The 24,472-nt window shown below is 43.2% G+C and overlaps 1 protein-coding gene across 4 annotated transcripts in view; it reads right to left on the reverse strand.

Moving 5' to 3' along the window:
- LOC127597644 (Fanconi anemia group A protein) overlaps window positions 1-24,472 on the reverse strand; it is an 82,150-nt gene that overhangs the window by 45,964 nt on the left and 11,714 nt on the right. For 3 of the 4 annotated variants that reach the window (XM_052060805.1, XM_052060803.1, XM_052060806.1), the window contains 10 exons: window positions 23,813-23,954; window positions 21,705-21,838; window positions 20,551-20,661; window positions 20,228-20,323; window positions 20,084-20,146; window positions 19,767-19,849; window positions 19,546-19,627; window positions 11,657-11,706; window positions 10,023-10,093; window positions 9,823-9,921 (listed from right to left, as the gene is read on the reverse strand). In XM_052060805.1, the coding sequence (XP_051916765.1) occupies window positions 9,823-9,921; window positions 10,023-10,093; window positions 11,657-11,706; window positions 19,546-19,627; window positions 19,767-19,849; window positions 20,084-20,146; window positions 20,228-20,323; window positions 20,551-20,661; window positions 21,705-21,838; window positions 23,813-23,954 (931 nt within the window). The remainder of the gene's footprint in view (window positions 1-9,822; window positions 9,922-10,022; window positions 10,094-11,656; window positions 11,707-19,545; window positions 19,628-19,766; window positions 19,850-20,083; window positions 20,147-20,227; window positions 20,324-20,550; window positions 20,662-21,704; window positions 21,839-23,812; window positions 23,955-24,472) is intronic. The other variant, XM_052060804.1, reaches the window with a different exon arrangement.

Below are 24,472 nucleotides of genomic sequence, written 5' to 3' on the forward strand. Positions count from 1 at the left end.
ATAACTTTTTATCCATTTATAAGCTACACCTCTAATGCCATATCTTACTAGTTTTTTCAACAATATACTGTGATCTATTGTGTCAAAAGTTTTTTTTAGATCTAGGAAAACCCCAACAGTAAATTCTTTGTTGTCTATATTAGTGGCTATTGCTTCCACAAACTCCATAACTGCCATTGAGGTGGTCCGTTTTTCCCTGAAGCCATATTGATTCTCACTTAACAGCGCATGCTTTTGTATAAAACTATCAAGTCTGCGAGAAAATAGTTTTTCTAATATTTTTGAAAATTGTGGTAGTAGTGATATTGGTCTATAATTTGTAAACAGATGTTTTTCTCCACTTTTATAGATTGGAATAACTTTAGCAATTTTCATTTTTGATGGAAAGATACCAGCTTTGAATGACAGGTTGCATATGTGTGTGAAAGGTCGCACTACATATTCTATAATCTGCTTGATTATTGTCATATCAATATTAAAGCAATCAGTTGACTTTTTATTTTTAAAAGTTTTTATAATATTTGATACTTCTTCTTGTTTTACTGCAGTAAGGAACATCGTGGAGGAGTTTTTTTCTACGTATCTATCCACTTCAAACAGGTCTGTTGGATCAGGAATTTGTTTTGCTAGGTTACTGCCGATGTTGACAAAATACTCATTAAATTCAGTTGCTATTTCTGCAGTTTTTTCCAAAATAGTATTTTTGCCTTTGATAAAATACTCTGGATAATCCATTTTTTTAGGACTATTTCTGATTACTTGGTTAAGTATTTTCCATATTTCTTGTGTGTTATTCTGATCTAATAGTGCATGATAATGATCTCTTTTACTGGTTCTTATAATATTTACTAGTTTATTTTTATAGGTCTTAGATTTTTTTTCTGCTTCTTCAGTTCTGAATTTTAAAAACAATTTATATAAATTGTTTTTCTTTTTACATGCGTTTTCTATGCCTTTCGTTATCCATGGTTTACTTGGGTCTTTATACTTTTTGGAAACTTTAGTTAATGGAAAATGTTTATCATATAAGGAGATTATGGTAGACTGAAATACTTCAAACGCTGTATTTGGGTCTTCGTTTGAGTAGACCTCGGTCCAGTTTTTCGGTTCTCCGCCGTCCTAACTGTCCGTCGAAGTCTGATTTTGTCCTTTTTGTGGCGGCCCCAAACCAAACCGTGATGGAAGAACACAGGATTGATTCGATGACTGCCGTGTAGAACTGTCGTAGCACCTCCTGTGGCAGGCCATGCTTCCTCAGCAGCCTCAGGAAGTACATCCGCTGCCGGGCCCTTTTCAGGATGAAGACGGTGTTGACTTCCCACTTCATGTCCTGGGAGACTGTGATTCCCAGGAACTTGAAGGTCTCGACGGTTGACACAGGGCAGTGGGATAGTGTGAGGGGCAACTGTGGGGAAGAATGTTTCCTGAAGTCCACGATCATCTCTACAGTCTTGAGCGTGTTCAGCCCGAGGTTGTGTCGGCTGCACCAGAGCTCCAGCTGCTCCACTTGTTGGCGGTACGCAGACTCGTCGCCGTCTTTGATGAGACCGATGACCGTGGTGTCGTCTGCGAACTTTATGAGTTTGACAGCTGGATCTGTTGAGGTGCAATCGTTTGTGTAGAGAGAGAAGAGCAGTGGAGAGAGGACACATCTCTGTGGGGCTCCAGTGCTGGTGGTGCGTATTGATGATGTTGTTGCTCCCAGTCTCACCTGTTGTGTCCGTCCCGTCTGGAAGCTGAGGATCCACTGGCAGATCGTAGGGGACACACCGAGGCGGAGAAGTTTGGGGGTGAGGAGTTCCGGGATGATGGTGTTGAACGCAGAGCTTAAATCCACAAACAGAATCCTTGCGTAGGTCCCTGTGCTATCGAGGTGCTCGAGGATGTAGTGTAGACCTATGTTGACTGCGTCTTCCAGAGACCTGTTTGCCCGGTAGGCAAACTGGAGAGGGTCCAGCAGGGGTCCAGTGACGTTCTTTAGGTGGTTCAGCACAAGGTGTTCAAAGGACTTCATGACCACAGACGTCAGGGCGACAGGCCTATAGTCGTTCAGTTCCGATGTTGCCGATTTCTTGGGAACTGGGATGATGGTAGTCAATCAAGCCTGACTGAACGCCAGATGGCATCGCCATGATCCAGAAACCCACCGGACATCATTTTCATCAGGTCAATGCAGCAAATTAAGGGAGAAGATTTGCTGACCTCCAATAGATCCCTGTTTTTATTTTTATTTATTTATTTTTTGTTTCAGACCAGGACATTCATATTCTAGACCAGGGGTGCCCATTAGGTAGATCCTGATCTACCGGTAGATCCAAGACAGGTCCCAAGTAGATCCGAGGAGTGTCGAGAAGAAAAAAAACAAACAACCATTTGTGTGTCTTTGTACATGTTAGTAATATATTTTTGTGTTAATATACCGTATTTTCACGACTATAAGGCGCCATTAAAAGTCTTAAATTTTCTCCAAAATGGACAGTACGCCTTATGGTGCGGAGCGTCCTTTATATGCGCTGAGTTCCAAAATCTGACTGACTGCCGACACGCTGTTTATATAGAGAAAAGGCGGAAGTGACTGTGAAAGAAGTCGGCCAATCAGGGAAGGGTGGGCGTGTATACATACATATATGGAGAGGGGGAGAGAGAGAGAGAGAGAGAGAGAGAGAGAGAGAGGGAGAGAGAGGACAGACAAGCTAGTCCGCCAATGGTGAAGGGTGGGCGTGTAAGTGGACGCCTCAAGCCAGTACCAACACTTGTATAGAGTGTGGCAATGTGCTTTGTTGCAAAACAACTCCGGTTTTGGTTTCTAAGAACCCCTGAAAATAAATTCGACAAAAAGACACGCACGCCTACGAAGCTCAGTTCAAACTTAAAGCCACCGGTTATGCTTTTGGCATGCGTGCCCATCTCACAGCAGCGGTGAAAAAAAAAAGTCAAGCAAATGAACTCTGAGCTTGCCGTTATTCCCGGAGGCTTGACTAAAGAACTCCAACCGCTGGACATTGGCATCAACCGGGCGTTCAAAGTAAAGTTGCAAACGGCATGGGAACAATGGATGATCGGTGGCAAACACAACTTTACAAAGAGTGAGAGGCAGCGCTTGGCGAGTTACGCCACAATACGCAACAACGAGAGGGAACGCGGCGTTTTTGATGGATTACGGTACTTGCACAATTGTTCAATTCTTTCTACACACACACGCGCTGCCACCATGTTTCGCTCTGTTCTTTACTTTCAAATGTGGGAAAGCTTCACACGAGAGAAATGTTGACTTTGCTGTTGCTACTCCTTCTTTCCGCTCGGCAATGCGTAGCAACTCACACTAGCATGTGATGCATTCAATGACAACTGAGATGTGCAGTCCTCTGCTTCTGATACAGAGGATGAGGACTTTGATGGATTTCTAGGTGATGATTGATCGAAAAACGTGAGAACATTGTACGATGGCTAAATAAAATACACCCGAACTCAGTTCTGCTTTCGTTGCCTTTTTAAAAACGTGTTTTTATCTTATTTGTATGTTTTGGCATGCTACCGTATGCTTCAAGCTAACGTGTTAGAGTGCGCGCATGCATGCCGTATGTTTAAGCTGGCGTATGTTTTACCACTGTAAAACTGCGGCTATTCGTACGATGCGTCCTGTGTATGTGTAAAATACAGAAATGTCACACATTAATGAGACTGCGGCCATTAGTACGATGCGTCGAATAGTCGTGAAAATACGGTACACTGCACCCTAATCATCTTATCAGTCTCATTTTCACTATTTTTTTAAATAAAATAAAGCAGGTAAATCTTAAATTTACAGTGGCGCGTGATTACGTCACTGGAAGTTGTTAGCGCTCAGCAGTTTGCAATTGCAGCTTGTGATCAGAGCTGTTGCGCTCCATCTTTTATCGTCATGATTCTCAGTCAGAGTTTGCTTCCTGTACATTTCACCGAGGGCACGAGCCAAGAATAGGAATCTAGGAGGGCCCAAGGAAGCACTTTAAAACGGTACGTGTTAGCTACAATAGTTAACAGCCTGCAAAAGTGCGTGGCATGCCTCTGTTTCAGGCTGTTTCTCATCATGGCGTGTGTGTGTGTGTGCGCGTGTGTGCGTGTGCGTGTGTGTTTGTGCGCGTGCGCATGCGCATGCGCGCGCCGGTACGGGTAGATCCCGTGAGGTTAGTTGATCGAAAAGTAGATCTTTGAAAAAAGTTTGGGCACCCCTGGGCTAGACAAACAGTCATTAACATCCACAGTCACCTCTACTGGCAATTTATCTTCATTTAACCTGATATTGCATGCTCTTGGCATTCCAGAAAAAAAAACAAATGATTGAGTTAACACACACATGCACGCAAACCCCAAAAAACACACTTTTGATGTTGCATTATTTATCATTTAAGCACATTTGCGGTACTATGTGAATGTAATTATTTGTAATCTATTGCTGAACATGTGACATTTAGTTTTTTACATTTTGTCCATATTGGACATCTCAAATCACCGTCCCAACATCTATTAGAACAGCGGTGCCCATTAGGTCGATCCTGATCTACCGGTAGATCTAAGAAAGGTCCCAAGTAGATCCGAGGAGTGTCGAGGACAAAAAAAAAAAAAGACAACCATTTGTGTGTCTTTGTACATGTTAGTAATATATTGTTTTGTGTTAATTTACACTGCTCCCTAATCATCTTATCAGTCTCATTTTCACCCAAAAAATATTAACAAATAAAATAAAGCAGGTAGATCTTGAATTTACGGTGGCGCGTGATTACGTCACCGGAAGTTGTTAGTTCTCAGCTGTCTGCAATTGCAGCTTGTGATCAGAACTGTTGCGCTCTATCTTTTATCGTCATTATTCTCATTTGCTTCATGTACAATTCACAGAGGGCACGGGCAAATAATAGGAATTTAGGAGGGCCCAGGTAAGCACTTTAAAACGGTACGCGTGAGGTACGATAGTTAACAGGCTGCTAAAGTGCGTCGCATGCCTCAGTTTCAGGCTGTTTCTCATCATGGCGTACGTGTGCGTGCGTGTGCGTGCGCGCCGGTAAGGGTAGATCCCGGGAGGTTAGTTGATCGAAAAGTAGATCTTCGATCCAAAAGGTTTGGGCACCCCTGTTCTAGACAATCAAAGTTGCCAAAATGTTCATCTTGCAAATATAAGTTGTAAAAGATGATAAGAAGATGATGATAAGATGTAAAATTTCTTGGTTAATGCTTGAAAGAAGACAACGTGGAGGTGCATGATTACCTGTCAGTTCGAAGAGCTGATTTTGTTTTTATTTTATTTTTTTGTGTGCAAGCACAGAGATGTCAAACCCTGTCATTACCTCTGAAGGACATTCTGGATATTCTGTCACCAGGCAGTACACCCTGAAATGGTTGACTGCCAATTGCAAGGAACACATAGACAAACAACCATTCGTGCTGACCATCACACCTAGGGACAACTAGTTTTCAATCAACCTTCTAAGCATGTTTTTGAAATGTGGGAGGAAACCGGAGTACCCAGAGAAAACCCACGCAGGCACCGGGAGAACATGCGAACTCCACACAGGAAGGCCGGAGCCACAACCTCTGCACTGTGAGGTCGATGTGCTAATCACTCAACCACCGGGCCACCTCATTTGTTGTAATCAAAATTATCATGAAAAAAAACCTTTAAAATCATTAAAAATTTTGACAAGAGCAGTCCGTGCTGTGTTTTATCCGAAAACCGGATTGGAACTTTTCATCCATCCATCCATCCATCTTCTACCGCTTATCCGGGGCCGGGTCGCGGGGGCAATAGCTTTAGCAGGGAAGCCCAGACTTCCCTCTCCCTAGCTACTTCTTCCAACTCTCCCCGGGGGATCCCGAGGCGTTCCCAGGCCAGCTGGGTGACATAGTCTCTCCAGCGTGTCCTGGGTCTTCCTCTGTGTCTCCTCCCGGTGGGACATGCCCGGAACACCTCACCAGGGAGGCGTTCAGGAGGCATCCGAATCATCCGAATGTGGAGGAGAAGCGGCTCGACTCGGAGCCCCTCCCGGATGACCGAGCTTCTCACCTTATCTCTAAGGGAGTGCCCGGACACCCTGCGGAGAAAACTCATTTCGGCCGCTTGTATCCGGGATCTCGTTCTTTCGGTCACGACCCATAGCTCGTGACCATAGATGAGGGTTGGAACGTAGATCGACCGGTAAATTGAGAGCTTCGCCCTTTGGCTCAGCTCCTTCTTCACCACGACAGACCGATACAACGTCCGCGTCACAGCAGACGCTGCACCGATCCGCCTGTCGATCTCGCTCCCTCCTGCCCTCACTCGTGAACAAGACCCCAAGATACTTAAACTCCTCCACTTGGGGCAAGATCTCCCCCCCGACCCGGAGGGGGCACTCCACCCTTTTCCGACTGAGGACCATGGTTTCAGATTTGGAGGTGCTGATTTTCATCCCAACCGCTTCACACTCGGCTGCGAAACGCTCCAGTGAGAGTTGGAGAGCCCTGTTTGAAGGAGCCAACAGCACCACATCATCTGCAAAAAGCAGGGATGCAATACTGAGGCTACCAAAACGGACCCCCTCAACGCTTCGGCTGCGCCTAGAGATTCTGTCCATGAAGGTTATGAACAGAATCGGTGACAAAGGGCAGCCTTGGCGGAGTCCTACGCCCACTGGAAACGATTCCGACTTACTGCCGGCAATGCGAACCAAACTCTGACATCGGTGGTATAGTGACCGAACAGCCCGTATCAGGGGGTTCGGTACCCCATACCCACGAAGCACCCCCCACAGAACTCCCCGAGGGACACGGTCAAACGCCTTCTCCAAGTCCACAAAACACATGTAGACTGGTTGGGCGAATTCCCACATACCCTCGAGAACCCTGCTAAGGGTGTAGAGCTGGTCCACTGTTCCACGGCCGGGACGAAAACCACACTGCTCCTCCTCAATCTGAGGCTCGACTTCCTGACGGACCCTCCTCTCCAGCACCCCTGAATAGACCTTACCAGGGAGGCTGAGGAGTGTGATCCCTCTGTAGTTGGAACACACCCTCCGGTCCCCCTTTTTAAAAAGAGGGACTACCACCCCAGTCTGCCAATCCAGAGGCACTCTCCCTGTTGTCCACGCGATGTTGCAGAGGCGTGTCAACCAGGACAGCCCCACAACATCCAGAGCCTTGAGGAACTCCGGGCGGATCTCATCCACCCCTGGGGCCTTGCCACCGAGGAGCTTTTTAACCACATCGGTGACTTCAACCACAGAGATAGGAGAGCCCACCTCAGAGTCCCCGGGCTCTGCTTCCTCCAAGGAAGGCGTGTTGGTGGAGTTGAGGAGGTCTTCGAAGTACTCTGCCCACCGGTTCACAACGTCCCGAGTCGAAGTCAGCAGCGCCCCATCCCCACTGTACACAGTATTAGTGGTGCACTGCTTCCCCCTTCTGAGACGTCGGATGGTGGACCAGAATTTCCTCGAAGCCTTCCGGAAGTCGGCTTCCATGGCCTCACCGAACTCTTCCCATGCTCGGGTTTTTGCCTCGGCGACCACCAAAGCTGCGTTCCGCTTGGCCAGTCGGTACCCGTCAGCTGCCTCTGGGGTCCCACAGGCCATAAAGGCTCGATAGGACTCCTTCTTCAGCTTGACGGCATCCCTTACTGCTGGTGTCCACCAGCGAGTACGAGGGTTGCCGCCACGACAGGCACCAATCACCTTACGGCCACAACTCAGATTGGCCGCCTCAACAATAGAGGCAAGGAACATGGTCCACTCGGACTCAATGTCCCCTGTCTCCCCCGGAACATGGGAAAAGCTCTGTCGGAGGTGGGAGTTGAAACTCCTTCTGACAGGGGATTCCGCCAGACGCTCCCAACAAACCCTCACAATACGTTTGGGTCTGCCAGGACGGACCGGCATCTTCCCCCACCATCGGAGCCTACTCACCAACAGGTGGTGATCAGTTGACAGCTCCGCCCCTCTCTTCACCCGAGTGTCCAGAACATGCGGCCGCAAATCCGATGACACGACCACAAGGTCGATCATCGAACTACGGCCTAGGGTGTCCTGGTGCCAAGTGCACATGTGGACACCCTTATGTTTGAACAAGGTGTTCGTTATGGACAATCCGTGACGAGCACAGAAGTCCAATAACAAAACACCACTCGAGTTCTGATCGGGGGGGCCGTTCCTCCCAATCACGCCCCTCCAGGTCTCACTGTCATTGCCCACGTGAGCATTGAAATCCCCCAGTAGAACAAGGGAGTCCCCAGCAGGAGTACTCTCCAGCACACCCTCCAAGGACTCCAAAAAGGGTGGGTATGCTGAGCTGCTGTTTGGTGCATATGCACAAACAACAGTCAGGACCCGTCCCCCCACCCGCAGGCGGAGGGATGAAACCCTCTCGTCCACCGGTGTGAACCCCAATGTACAGGCACTGAGCCGGGGGGCAATAAGTATGCCCACACCTGCTCTGCGCCTCTCACCGTGAGCAACTCCAGAGTGAAAGAGAGTCCAACCCCTCTCGAGAGGACTCGTACCAGAACCCAGGCTGTGTGTGGAGGCAAGTCCGACTATATCCATTCGGAACTTCTCTGCCTCACACACCAGTTCGGGCTCCTTCCCTGCCAGAGAGGTGACATTCCATGTCCCAAGAGCTAGCTTCTGCAGCCGAGGATCGGACCGCCAGGGTCCCCGCCTTTGGCTGCCGCCCAGCTCGCATTGCACCCGACCCCTTTGACCCCTCCCACGGGTGGTGAGACCATGAGAAGGGGGACCCACGTTGCCTCTTCGGGCTGAGCCCGGCCGGGCCCCATGGGTGTAGGCCCGGCCACCAGGCGCTCGCCAATGAGCCCCACCTCCAGGCCTGGCTCCAGAGGGGGGCCCCGGTGACCCGCGTCCGGGCAAGGGAAACTGAGTACCATTGATTTTGTTTTCCATAAGGGGCTTTGTGAGCCGTGCTTTGTCTGGTCCCTCACCTAGGACCTGTTTGCCATGGGTGACCCTGCCAGGGGCATAAAGCCCCAGACAACTTAGCTCCTAGGATCATTGGGACACACAAACCCCTCCACCACGGTAAGGTGACGGCTCACGGAGAGGTGGAACTTTTCACAAACAGTGAAATCGCTGAGTTGTTGAGTTGAATAAAAACGAGCCCCCCTAAAATGTTGCTTAAAATATTGCAAAGCGTGATAAAATCTAAATGGTTCTTTTTCAAAAGTGGCCCTACCCCTGTTGCTTTAAAGGCCACAGAGAAGCTGCCCATCTGAAGAGAGCAATTTATAATGTTTAAAACCGCTACCCGAAACAGTCCAGAAATGTTTTAAAAGTGATGTTGGGATGGGGTGGAGAAGACGCTTTGGGCATCATAGTAGAGAGAACTCTGTCAGGCATCCCCACATTAACCAGGGTAAAACCATTGAGTATTTCTTCAGGTAAAAAACAATCAGTTGTATTTAAAACCATGTTGCAATTTGATAAAATATGTCATCTCATATTGTCAATCTGTCCTTTAAAGTGGCCTGCATAATTGTTACAAAAATAATGTATTAGGTGTTAAAAAGAAGAGCTTGATAATCAACAGGATCTTTACATTAGCTACAAATACACATTTACGGCATTGCTCGGCGAGCATGGATGTGAACAACATTGCACATTACAATGTACACAATAAACTGTACATTCCTTGAAAACCCATTGGGAGATTGACGATGCACTAGAGAAGGAAAGAAAGCACACCGCTTCCTTGAACATCTTCAAGAGTGCGTGGGCAATTGAATTGTGGGAGGAGCCACGCACTCCCACTCTTGTTAATTTTGAATTCAACACAGAGTCATTTATTCTTCATGTGTGAATCTACCTCCATCATTTCCATTTAGGACAAGCTTTCTTTGCTCCTGCAGTTGAAGTTTTAGGACATGTAGAGGGTCATCATGATTCTCCTCATGGAGGGAAATCCCTGCAATCACAGTATTGAATGTTTCAGCATGTCAAATTATAACATCAAACATTTTCACATTATTGTGTAGATATATGCACATGTACTGCAAAAGGACCTACTTGTTTGTTGTCTTAGTCTCTGACAAGATTCCATGTATGACGAATACTGTGTAGCAGGAATCTTATCTGCTCTAAACACATGATTACAACATAACATGTATAATTATCAGAGTTCACTTATTGTTGTCGATTCTCAAATAAAACCATTTATCTTAAACCAGTCACGACATAAAGACAAACATTTGATGATCATTACCGATAAATACAAAAAATGACAAAATAAGCAATGATGTAGATTTGGAATGAAACAAATTGTATTTATTTTAAACAAGGAAATTCATTTATAGTCAAATTAAAATGGAAATGAAAATTTATTTATAGGACAATCAAGGAATAAGATAAAAATCAAAAATATAGCAAAGGCAAAGCAGACTATCACATGCTTGATACGTAGTAGAAGTATAAACTTATCTAGTCCTACTCCTTACATAAGATCTGTCACGTTGTACCCGAAGCGACAGAATAATCGCTTCGTGTACAACCAAATAACTGAAAGTGGATCCCCGAAATAGCAGACACAGAAAGAGCTTTGTCAGAGAACAAAGGAGTCTTTAATACAAACACAAAATTACCCGACCGGGAGAATAACAAAAAGCGCTGGTCAAAATAAGTACCAGGGATAAAATAAAGAACAACAGAAAACGCTTGCGGAAAAAATAGCAAGGAGGGTCTGATTGGACAATGCTATAAATTTCACTCGAAAGAGGAATAACGACGCGCAATAACAGCCACAAGGCTAAGAGGTAATGAATAATTCGAATAGGAATTGGGCGAGAGAATTTGGCACGGCGTGGAATACTCCGGCAGTGAGTAGACTGCCAGAGCGCCCAAATAAAGGCTGAGTAATTAGTCACCAATGGGTGACAGGTGTGTAGGCGGCAGGCAGAAAGCCTGCCCCCTGCTGGCAAACACGGGACGTGACAAGATGCTATTTTTCCTATATTAGTCAGTACAGTATTCATTAAAAAAATATGATTACTACAATTACACAATAATTATGAAATATGTAGATATAAATAACTATAACTATACATGATTATTACAAACCATTATAAAAATAATTCTAAGCAGCGACTGGACATACAACATTCCAGCTGGAGTCAAGGGCATTTCCCTCCAGGAGGCGCACTTGTTCCTTGTTCCCAGTCAAAGACTTGCCCAGTATTTAAGGACTGCTAAATTGCCTACATGTTGTCGGATTACTGACCTTGCTTGCTGTTGATGCTCAAGTGTTGTTTTGTTGACCTCTCGATCTCGTTCATGGTCGATTTTTGCTCTCTTTGTTCCTCGTTTTGTAAGTACTAGTATTATTTAGTCTTTTTGATCTTGTTCTTGTTTTTCGTGTAAATTGAACTCTTGTCATTTCATAGTAGTCTCTGTGTACATGTCTGACCCCCTGTAATTTTCTACTACCTGTCTGTGACCCACCCCAAATAAATCCGCGAACCACTTTTGGGTCCTGACCCACCAGTTGAGAATCACTGATTTATTGTGTCTTGCTTACAATGTAATACAATAATAAAAATCATGAGGACTTGGAAATAAATAACGAATGATAAAAATAACAAGGCACCATAAAAATCTCAAAGCACCACAACTAGCATTTAAAACAACAATAGCAGCCAGGTACTCACCTTTTCAGGGCCTCGATGAAGCTCATTTGACCATCTGCTTTCACAGGTAGCTAAAATTGTCAAAAGCAAATCTGCATCATTTTGAGACTTATGAGATACTGTATATTCTAAGACATTCAGAGATTCAGAGTATGTTCAATAACTATAATGGACGACATGAATATAACGAGTGAATATACCATGGGCAACTGTTTATGTCAAATTATTACAATTGATCCTACAGTTCTATAGAACTGACACTCAAGGTAAAATTATTCGACCTCTTCATGAACTGGAATAAAATCCTAAAATGACATAACCATACAGGATCTTATGTGTCCCAGTGATCTTGGAACTAATTTTGTCAGGTGTGATTTATAGCCCTGGTAGGGTCACCAGGGAAAACAGATCCAGATGAGGTACCAGAGAACATATGGCTCAGAAACCCCTTTGATGAAAAATTTAATAAAAAATAAAATACTACATTTCCCTTCACTCAGACGAGGATCACCTGCGGTGCTAGGCATATAGGTGGGGCTGAATGGTGATTGCTTGCCTCAACTGGGATGAGGTACTGTTGACATCAGACTGTGGACATTGGGAAGACCTACAAGCTTCCACGGACAGGCCTTCCAATTAATTAAGAAACAGAGCCTGGAGTGCCAAGATGGCTTGTCAGGGAGTAGGACGCACGGCTGCAGAGCTCCTCGATCACTTCGAGCAACGCCGTACTTTATTAGTATTTTGACGAGTTTTATTTGTATTTAAAGGCGTTAACGAAATGCCTAAAGCACACAAAAAGTCGGTTTCGCGGTTTGAAATAACCCACTCGGACGGGGAGGATCGCGCCGCAAGCGACATCGACGGCCGGCCCGAAGCCGGGGGGCCACGGGCTAACGAGGCTACAGCTAACCTATCAACGATCCTGCAAGAATTAAGGGAATTCCGGCGTGAAAGCGCCAATACACTCACCGAAATCAAGGACGAAATTAAGGCGACTAACAACAGAATAGATGACGTCGAAACAAGGATCTCGGAGACAGAAGAAAGAGTGCTGGGGCTGGAAGAGGCTACGAGGGAGCTGCTACAGCTACAAGCTACAATGCAAGATAAGATAACTGATCAAGAGGGACGTGCAAGATGGGACAATATAAGAATTTATGGAGTTGAGGAGGGGGCTGAGACCAACTCGGCAACGATGATAGTGTTTATAGAAAACCTCTTTAAAGAAAAGCTCGAGCTTTCTCCCTCCACCGATCTGAAGATTGAGCGGGCGCATCGAGCGCTAGGCCGTAAACCCCCCGCCGATTCCCCCCCCCCGAGGTCAATAATAGTAAAATTCGCCAGCAATACGATGAAGGAGGAGGTCCTGCGTAATGTTTGGCGCAAGAAGGGATTTCTGTACAAAGAGAAGAGAGTTTTTGTCGACCACGACTATGCTCCAGAGACCCTGAGGAAACGCCGGGAATACGCAGAGGCGAAGAAGGTGCTGCGGGAGAAAGGGATACGATTTCAGACTCCGTTTCCAGCGAGGATGAGAATATTCTACGAGGGGGAAACGTGCCTTTACAACTCAGCACAGGAGGCCACTTCCGACATGCTGAAGAGGGGTTTTCCCGTGGCTGTATACAAACCTCCTACCACCTGGATTGACAAAATTAAGAACAGACTGTGGCATCGGCCTGCGAGCGGTGAGGAACAACAGCTGGAAGCTCCACGTAAGGGTTTCAAGAAAAAACTGGCCGCATACAGGAGAGTGGACAATGAAAATTGTTGAAGCCTGACAAGGTGATGAGATTTTCCACTGTGGAACAACTAAGGGTTAGTTGAATTGAACAGTATTTGTGTTTATGTGAATATGCTGGGGTATGGGTGTAAGCATGCGTGTGTTGGTGTATACGCGAACAGGCGTACGATTGAGCAGTTATGTATGATTGCACAGGGGTGTTGTGGAAAGGTATGTAGGGAAATAGGTATGCACGAGTTTGTGTGTGGGTGTGCGTACGTATATGTGAAATGCAACTAGGTGGTTATACTTTAGAGTATACGTGTGTCAATGAGTATGTATGCCTGTTCGTGTGTGTATATATGTGTGCATGGATGTATACATAGATATGATCGGGGATGCTTGGACTCCTATGCATAAATGTGCGTGGGGGAGCGACGATTAACGGAGGGCCCTCTACAAGGGAACTGTAGTGGAGGCTACCCCTCCGAGCCAGCAGAAGATCCTGGCTCTTTTGGGGTCAAATTTGAGACCTCGCAGCGGAGTGTTTACTCGGCGGAACTTTCGCACGTTACTGAGTTTGTTCTTCTCAGGTCTTGTTCTATTTTTATTTTCTTCTTTTTCTTTTTCTTCATTAACATGTCAGAGTTCGAGTGGAAAATGGGTCGTTTAAGCAATAGGCGTTGTTTACTTTTTGATGGAAAGTCACAAAAAGCCACTTAGGTTCGCTTCGTACAATGTGAAAGGTATCCTAAATCCTATCAAGAGAAGCAAAATTCTGGGCAAAATGGCGAAAGACAAGATAGACATAATGTTTCTGCAAGAAACCCACCTAACTGACTTGGAACATTTGAAACTCAGAAGACAGGGATTTAAGCAGGTGTTTTCAGCCTCCTACGAACAAGGACATAGGAGGGGGTGGCTACTGTTATTTCCTCAAAAGTAATATTCGAGTTGCAGTCAGAAATTAAAGACAAAGAAGGGACGTACACTATGATTGTGGGTAAAATGGAGGGATCTGTTGTGACCCTTATAAATGTTTATGCTCCACCTGGGGCATCGTGGGGGTTCTATCGACACATTTTTGACTTAATGATAACTAAGGCCCAAGGATTGGTCATATGTGGTGGTGACTTCAATATAAGGTTGGATTTTAAAATGGACGTGTCACGAACATCACAGCAGCACAATAACCCAGTGGCTGAGAAAGTGGGAAAGATGATGAAGGAGATGGGCATATGTGATGTGTGGAGAGAGCTTAACCCAACTACCAGAGATTACACTTTTTACTTAGCGCCACATAATACTTATTCAAGGATTGATTACTTTTTCATGTACAGTAAAGATCTCGGCCTTATAAGGACATGTAAAATTGAATAATGGACCTATCAGACCATAGCCCAGTTTATTTAGATCTGCAAGTAAAATATAATAGAGGTCCATGGGCATGGAGGCTTAACTTAAATGCACTTAAGGGGAGGATGAGGGAGGAAATAAAAGAGGAAATCTCACTATTTTTGTCAGAAAATGACAACGGAGCGGTGTCCCCAATTATGGTGTGGGATGCAGGCAAGGCAGTTTTGAGAGGGAAAATTATTGCAAAATTGGCTTCGCAAAAGAAATCCAGACTGGAGAAACTGAAGAAACCAAGAAATTAAGGCAGTTAAAAATCAGATAAAAGATATCTACGATCTAGACGTTCAGAAAAAACTTACTTTCTTAAAACAAAATTACTATGAGGCGGGTAGTAAAGCGACGAGAAACCTGACATATAAATTAAGGAAACAACAAGCCGAGAGGGTGGTACATAAAATTAAGGATCCTTGTACCAAACAAATGAAACATGACTTCAAGGATATCCAGGGTTGCTTCGAAAGATACTATAAAAATCTCTATTCCCTAGGGGTCCCTGATGATGGGGGAGCTCCCGACGCTATGTTGGAGTCACTCAACCTCCCAACGGTCTCAGGAGATCAAAATGAGGTTCTCATGGCTGAAGTGACTATGGGTGAATTACAGAAGGCTATTTCCCGACTAAAGCCAAATAAATGCCCGGGCACAGATGGATTCCCCTCCGAGTGGTACAAGGCTTACAGTGACATTTTATCGCCACTACTACTGAGAACATTCAATTGGGCCCTATCAAAAGGAGCCACCCCCACCCTCTTGGAGAGAGGCGATCATTGCTTTGATACCAAAAGAGGGGAAGGACAAAACAGACTGTGCAAATTTCCGTCCAATTAGCATCTTGAACCAAGACTATAAACTTTTTACATCAATTTTAGCAAGACATTTGGAATCGATACTTCCAGATATTGTACACTTAGATCAGACCGGCTTTATTAGGCAGAGACAGACTATGGATAACGTCAGAAGAACCCTACACATAATTGCTCATATAAAGGCACATGACTTAGAAGCCGTTTTGCTGGGATTGGATGCGGAAAAGGCTTTTGACTCAGTCAACTGGTCATATTTATATAAGGTACTACGGAGATTTAAATTCAATGACGATTTTATAAGAACTATACAGGCTATATACGATATGCCAATAGCAAAAGTAAGGATAAATGGAGGATCTACGGATTTTTTCAATCTAGAAAGGGGATGCCGACAAGGCTGCCCCATTTCCCCACTTCTATTCGCCATTTTTATAGAGCCCCTAAGTCAGTGGATAAGGCAGAAAGACGAGATCTAGGGGATAACTGTTGGACGGGATACTCACAAATTAGCCCTATTTGCAGACGATACATTAATATTTCTGGGAAAACCATCTACCTCTTTCCCGGAATTGCTTTCTACGATCAGGGAGTACGGAGCATTTTCGGGATACAAACTTAACATACATAAAACGCAGATACTGTCATTTAAGTACTCTCCGAGCAATGTGATGAGAGACGAATTCAATTTGAACTGGGACTCAGAGTCGATCAGGTACTTAGGCGTGAATATTCCAAAAGATTTAGATACAATTAGGCTTGAAAATTATTCCCCTCTCCTTGCCCAAATTAAGGCTGACTTGAACAGATGGAACCTGGTTCCATTCCTTGGATTACTGCAAAGAGTGGAAGCGATCAAAATGAACGTGCTGCCCAGACTACTATATCTATTCCAAACTCTAGCAATAGACTTACCCAAGGATATGTTCCAAGAGTTGGACAAAATAATATCGCGATTTATTTGGCAAGGGAAGAGGCCAAGAATTAGATTCAAGACTCTACAGTTGGCAAAGAGCAAGGGAGGCCTCTCCCTACCGAATATGTCAAACTATTATAGGGCAACCCAAGTAAAGATTTTGGCCAATATCTGTAATCCATCCTATTGTGCGAAGTGGAAAGACATTGAATGTCAGGTATCTAGCGATATTCCACTACAAGCAATTATCGGGGACCCTGGTTTGATTGATTGTCTTAAGAGTGTTAACCCTTGGATAAGAACCTCAATTAAGGTGTGGCACGGAATATTAAAGCAAGACAAAGAAAATAGCCCATATTTGCTTCTAAGATGGATTGGATATGACTCAGATTTCTTACCAAACAGAATGGATACGGGATTAAAAAAATGGATTGGAAACGGGTTAAAGATATATAGGGACCTCCTTGAGGCGGGCGGGATGCGACAATTCCAAGATCTTAGAAACGAATTTGGATTGAGTAATCAAGATTTCTATCGATTCTTGCAGCTAAGACACTACCTAGAGAGATCTCTACGCACAGGATGGGTCCAACAAAGTGGTTTCGGCTTAATCAAGATATTCCTACTATCTTATGGGTCAGACCCTGGAAGGGGTAATATATCGAAAATTTACAAAGAGTTACAGGTACTAGAAGGTGGGGACACAATATATATAAAGAATAAATGGGCTAAGGAGGCGGGCATTTCAATTCAACTGGAAGCATGGGAAAGAACAATAGCACAGCAATGGAAATGTACTGTACATCGGCTCTCTCTTGGAGGGAATTTGGGTGGAAGAATGTCGTCAGGTTTTTTAGAGTTCCGGCCCAAGGGACTTCACAAGGAAGGAATACAGCCTGTTGGAGAGCCTGCGGTAATAGCAAAGCCTCACATTTTCATGTGTTTTGGGAATGCCCGGTCATCTCCAAATACTGGGAAGAGACAAGGCTGACTATGGGTAGGATTATGGGACCAGTGGTCCCTCCGACCTTTGAAGCCCTGTACTTGGGACTGGAACCTGACTTCACCATTAACTTTGCTCAGAAATACACCTACAACATCTTACTGTTAGCGAGCAAAAAGGCAGTCACAAGAAGATGGCTGACGACAGATCCCCCAACAGTCAAAGACTGGACTAAGGTGGTTGGGGAAATTTTTGAAATGGAGAAACTGACATTTACTCTTCGAGGCGAACGAGAAAAATTTGAGACACTATGGGATACCTGGATAAAATTTACGGAAACCTAAGGTAGTGCTTAAACAGATAGTTCAGTTACCCTATTGGCCCCATTCCACTCAAGTTTATTTTTGCTTATTAATTTTATTTTATTTCATTACTTTTCTACTCATATGGCACAGTGTTCAGGACATTGTATAGGTGGGAGGGCAGTAATTGTAACCCGTTTTACAGGGATGTCAATGTATGTATGTACTATTTTGATGCCCGGAACTGGTGTGGTTCTATGTACTTAAACAACACGTGACCATGTTTTTCTTCTTTCTGTTTGAAAAAATTCAATAAAAAGTTCAGAGGTGTTCAGAATGGAGCCGCAGCTCCTCCACACAGTGTGTGCGTCCGCGCCAACATGTACGCACGCGCACGTCTTTTGGTTTCAACCAAGCAACCAATGTCACAAATCAAATACACTTTGTTCTACGACAACAAAAAGCTAGCCTAGCCGAAACAACAGATAAGCTTAGCTGACGCACACACAGCAGAGAGCAGCGGGCTATCGACTGCTGAGGCGCGCTTCGCTCGAGTGGTGTCACTACATATTTTTCTGTCACTTGTTGAGATCGATAAATTTGATGAATAGATTTTTCCAGCAAATACGGTAATTGTTTGCAGAGCCAGCAACCAAACCATCCATTCACTGCCCCAGGATGGCGTCAATCTATTGTTGTTTCCCGGAATGACCCGAAGTGATCACATGATCATCGTCGGAAATAATTGGAGACTGCGAAAAAGCTGAGCGGGTACCAGGTCCTGCATGTTCCGACAAAACTATGAGTTGGAAGGGTGGGGAAAATGACATACACAAATGAAATGAACACCGCAGGTTAATTTTTATGGATTTTTATGGATTTTAGAAGATTTCCCTGAAAATTATGGACAATTAAGAACATAATTTTACAACATATTTTTAAATTGATTTTTATGAACTTTATGGACCCGTACAAACCCTGAGTAAAAGCAGCTGTTTGCAAATTACCTATATGGATTAAACACAAATTACAAGGCCAGACAATGACTGCCACCCATTGCAAAACTCTTAGCGGCGATTGAATGTTTCTAACAGTGCTGAGCGAAACACAACAAAGCCAGATGTTAATACTTGTCCACTGATGTTGGCAACGCTCCCATCAAAGTCAAAGGCAATGCACTTGCTTTGAAAATAAGCCATAGCTTTCTCAACCCTCAAGTGTGGCACAATACATTTAATGATATACCGTGGTTATGAGGACATTAATAATGTATGCGTGCTTCTGTTAATACCATTTGAATGTGTGTCATAATTATTGCGGATTTATGTCAATATATGGGTGTTTATTTATTTTTTTAACCTTCACTTTAGGGTGTGTGTAAAATTGTTATATCTAGGTTAATTAGCAGCTTCATTCTGCAGTGCATTGAACGTTACTTGTGAAAGTTAAGCTACTTATCGAAAAAAAATTCAAGTTGTGACTATTGACACTGTTATGTAAATTAAAAGGAAAATAGTGTTAATGAATCGCTTTCTTGAAAATATTGTACAGCTTTCTTACTATTTTTGTATGTTTGCTACTGCTGTAAACTGTTAGAGTACATATTGGTTAAGAACAATTGGACACTTAACAGTAATTGATTGGCCATAAAAGGCTTTGATCGGCGTCACATACATTTCCAAAAAATCAGACGATCATGATCGCAGCTCCAATATAATGTATAAACAATTGCAGAAATATTGTAAAATGCAAATGTTCAATAAATAGGGATCATTAAAAAAATAAAAATAAAGTCAAGACTCACCACTCTTGGTCTCAGCAGAGCAGGAAGGAACCGTGAGAGGAAATATGTCCGACGGAAAATACTGTGAGGACAAGATTGTGGCCTGAAGAGTTTATTTTTGTTGCTGTATTACCACTTTAACCATTGCCTAATATATAAAAGAGTACAGAAACATTATACATGGACGCAGGAAAAAAAAGTGAGAAGCTTAATTGATTAATTAATTAATTAATTAGGCGTACCTGGCCTCCATAACAGTGGCGGAGATTTTTCCTGTGCTCTCAAAAAGAGAACAGGCTTTCTCCACATCCTTTACTTCCTGGCACTGCAGCCCACATAAAAAACAAACAAAAACACCACAAAAATGTGCAAATTTTGATCAAGTCTGTCTGAGAACCGGCGCGTTTTGGCTGCCGCTGCTCAACCCGTATTGTTTTGTGTTTTTTGTTATTGTAAAGTGTCCTTGGGTGTCTTGAAAGGCGCTTATAAATAAAATGTATTATTATTATTATTATTATTGCCAATAACACATTTGTACTGCCACAAGATGTCACTGTACCAGAGATGGTGCATCTCCAGCACTTGAAATATCCTGAAACAGACCCGTGTTCTCCACTGATCGCTGGAAACATAGATATTTGAGATTAGAAAACAACCGAACATATTATAATTATTGAATGCCACATTTTTTTTTATATTTTACCTTGAGATCAGCAAGTCTCGTCTTAGCCAGGGAGACATATTCCATCAACAGGCTACGGTATTTCACAGGTACATATGGAGGGTGAATGATGTGCACCTTACAGGTGGAAAGATGGCGATTTAGGTTTTGTCCTTGATTTAATTGTTACACCTTCAATTATTACATCTTAATTTGCACAATTTACACCAAACTCTAATGTAAACTGATTGCTCTTTTGAAAACCCCAAAAATGTCTAGCAAAGAGTGCTTAATATTTTTCTTTGATGTGAGGTTTTTCGAATTACAATTTGTCTTCATGTACCACTCAATGTGCAGAAAATTACCTTAAGGTACTGTGAGGGTTCAAACGGAACCAAGTCAGACAGAAACTTGAGCAAAAACCCCAGAGATTTCTTGCTGGTAGCATGGAAGCCACTGGCCATGCCAAAAGACTCCTATAACAACAACAACAAAAATTCAAGTAGGAAAAAGTGAATTTCCTAAAACCTGAAATGTACTGTATACTACCATCATATCTTATGATCTAAAAAGACGACTTATGACTCTGTACATTTTGAAGTGCAAAAACTACCTGAAAATTAAAACATAGCAGGGGTACAGATTAATGTAAAGCGCTACCAGTTTGATACCCGTTCCTGGAATTACAAATTTGCTCAAATTACCATATTTTCCACACTATAAGGCCCACTGGATTATGAGGGGCACCTTCAATGAATGGCCTATTTTGCAAGTTTTTTCATACATTGGGCACACCGCATTATAAGACACAATCTACAATGTATCCACTAGATGGAGCTACGCTCAAGGAAACAACAACAGAAGGATCAAATGTCAGTAAAACTTATTTAATAAAGCAGCGAAACAGTTCACTTAACCAACAGCAAGTCATAACATTAACTCGTTAACGTTGAACTCTCTTGCCGCTGCTCTTTTTCCGTGTTGAACTGCATAACCGATTGCCTTAAATTTGAACTCTGTGTTGTCAGCATGTCTCGAGCGAGGATCCATTTTGGGGTCGAAATATTAGTAATGATAAGGCGCATTGGATTTTAAGGCGCTACAAGCTTTTAAGAAAATGGAAGGCTTTTAGGTGCGCCTTTTAGTGTGGAAACCACCGTACCTTTAATGATGGCCTGTTAATTATGAAAGAAATTAATGTGAAGAACTGATCATGTTCATTATTTTTCACAATAATTCCCAACAATGATTTCACAACAACACTATAATTCTATTAATGCCTGCAAGAGCTTATATTGATCAGTTCTACAAGGGGAACAGGAAATCACAATGTCCCTTCAATGGTGAGCAAATCCTGTGGGCAACTCATATGGTCATCAGGCTTGAGACTTCTGAAATACAGGATATGATGTGATAATATTTATTTACAGGGCTTGTTGACATCTCTTCCATGGAAGTCACAAGATAAGAACCAACAATGATGATTCATATGATACAGAACCCTGGAAGAATACTCAACCTTGAACCAGTCGCTGTAGGAAGGGAAGATGGCAGGTCCTTGCAGTGCCCCCTGCCGTGCCAACAAAAATGCTGTTATCATGCTCTCCGAGTCATAACCATCAAATGCAGAAGTCAGCAATCTGGATAAAAGTGCTGAGAGGCAATGGTGGAAACATCAGACACAAAGACAAATGACCGAAGTACATTGACCAAAAATACAATTACTCTTAAACTCATGACAAAAACTGAAAATACACGAAATGACAAGTTCAATGTTGATATCATGTCCACAAGCACACATAATAAATTGTTGGTACTTTTCTGTTAAAGAAAGAATAACTTGCTGAAAATTAACAGGCATAATTTTTTTTAAAATTAAACCCGGTTTTTATGGAAGTTTTTTTTTATTTATGCAGTTCACATCCGATGGGGGGGAAGCAGCAAATATATAAATAGATCATCAACAAAATTACATGTTTTCAATGCATCACGCCCACTTTAATGTACACAGTAAAATAAATTAGAAATTCAAAACAATTTTGACCACCTATATCACACTTATTGATTGATTAGACAGGTGGGCTATGCGACATGTGATCTGTGGTGACAAGAATAGGTGAACGAATCCCAAAGAGTGTGGGGTGGGGGGGGGGGGGGTCCTCTGGACCAGTGCAGAGCTATGCTTCCCCTCTTCTCTCAATTGAACGATGGGATGGTCCCTGGTTTAAACCAAATTACTACTTTCTTATTCATCACTTTCATTTGTTTAGATTACACTTTTGAGGGGTCGGACCGATAGGGATTTTTGCAGGCTGATATCGATGCAGAAATAAAAAAAGGTTACTGATTAATCGGCCGATTAATGATAAAAATTTAGAATGCAAAACATAACATTAAGATTAAGATATCCTTTATTTGTCCCACAATGAGGAAATTTACAGTCTACAGCAGCAAAATTGTGGGTAGAAGAAGAAAGAAGAAAAAGCAGGGGGGGTTTTTTTGGATTCACAGATAAAGAGAAGGTGGCTGTGCTATTTACTAATGTTTGTCACATCATTTCATTTTTTATTCAGCAGCCTGACAGCAGTCGGTAGGAACGAGCGGCGGTATCTCTCCTTCTTGCAGCGCGGGTGTAACAGTCTCTGGCTGAAGGAGCTAACTAGTGCTGTCAGGGCGGGCTGGAGGGTGTGGGAGGGACTGTCCATCATAGCTTTTAGCTTAGCAAGCATCCTCCTGTTGCCCACCTCCTCCAAAGTGTCTAGAGAGCAGCCCAGGACAGAACTGGCCCTCCTGACCAGTCGCTCCAGTCTCTTTCTGGCCAAGATGCTGCCTGCGTGGCGCAATGCATTTAATTAATGATGTTTTAAGGACATTAATCCTTAAAATATATGTATTTGTTTAACTCTGTGTCATATTGATGCTGTTCTATGTTTTTATTTAAATGTTTATATTTTTAAACAAACTGTGACTTAAGGTTGTGTGTAGAACAGTGTCATCCAGGTCAATTCCTTGCACTAGGAATGTTCACCAATGCATTGCTTATAAAAATTAGGGTTTGCCGAGTTTTGAATGACAGGGCCATTGAATAAACTTGTCAACAAATGTCATTCAATGATACAAACCTACAGTATGGATTTATGTGTAAATAATGAAAGCATTGTTACTTATGGAGAACTGCTGCAAATGGTTAGAGTACCGTATTTCCCGCACTAAAAAGCACACTGCATTATGAGGCGCAGCTTCAATGAATGGCCTATTTTGTTGTTTTTGTTTTTCATAGATTGGGCGCACTGGGTTATAAAACACAATCTACAATGCATCCACTGGATGGAGCTACGCTCCTTCCGTTCGACTCGAGAGGCATTCATGACCGCCTCCTAAAAACGTAAATTAACGATTACTTCAATGAAACTACAAAAATTGAAAATAATGCATCAAAACAGAAAATCAAGCACGAAATAACAAAATAAATTCTATTGCCCCCCTACAGAATTAATTTTGGCCTTTCCTTAAGCGTAGCTCCAACAGAACGATCAGATATCAGTAAAATGCAGGACAGGGGTGGCCAACCAGTCAGAGACATCATCATCTTGCTCAAGACTGTAATGGCGCCATTGAAAATGTTACCTCTCAAACTGGGTTGCGCAGAAGGGTTGTACACCAGCAGAGTGGATAGGAAGCAAAGTACATGTTTCCAGCTGATCTCATGGGTCTCTAAAACCTGCTGTAGGTGATGCATCAGCTGCTCCATGCTGAAGACCACAGTCAACTTAAACATAAAATAGAGAATGAAGCCATCATTTATCTATTTGCATGTTTAGCTTAAACTACTTATCGCAGACAGAAAGACTTTGACTACAGTGTGACCTTACTCTACCTTGAAATGTGACCGCTACTTGAACCTTATGATGTGACCTTGACTTGAACTGTCTAAGCAACGGAAAATAATGTGAACACCTTTTGCAGAAATAGACCAGACAACGCTGTAAGTGCATCTCTTGGCTAGTTTGCGTTTTCGCAATTGCAGCTGTGTTCCAACCAAAAGTAGAGGCCCTGCAAACAATTAGGATTTTCGTGGAAGCCAGCGTTAAACCGGCTTCTAAGAAAAGCTAAAATGTTAAGCATAACAGCATCAAAAGCACTCCCATTATGTTTTATGTCTTTCGAAAATAAAAGTATTTTCGAAAATAAAAGTATTTAATGATTCCATTAGGAAATGATAAAAGGCCAAGAACATTAGAATGGTCATCCAGAAACCGAAAGGATGATATCCATTAGGAGTTAGGC

Source organism: Hippocampus zosterae, chromosome 3 (genome assembly GCF_025434085.1).
Source record: "Hippocampus zosterae strain Florida chromosome 3, ASM2543408v3, whole genome shotgun sequence".
NCBI lineage: Eukaryota > Metazoa > Chordata > Actinopteri > Syngnathiformes > Syngnathidae > Hippocampus > Hippocampus zosterae.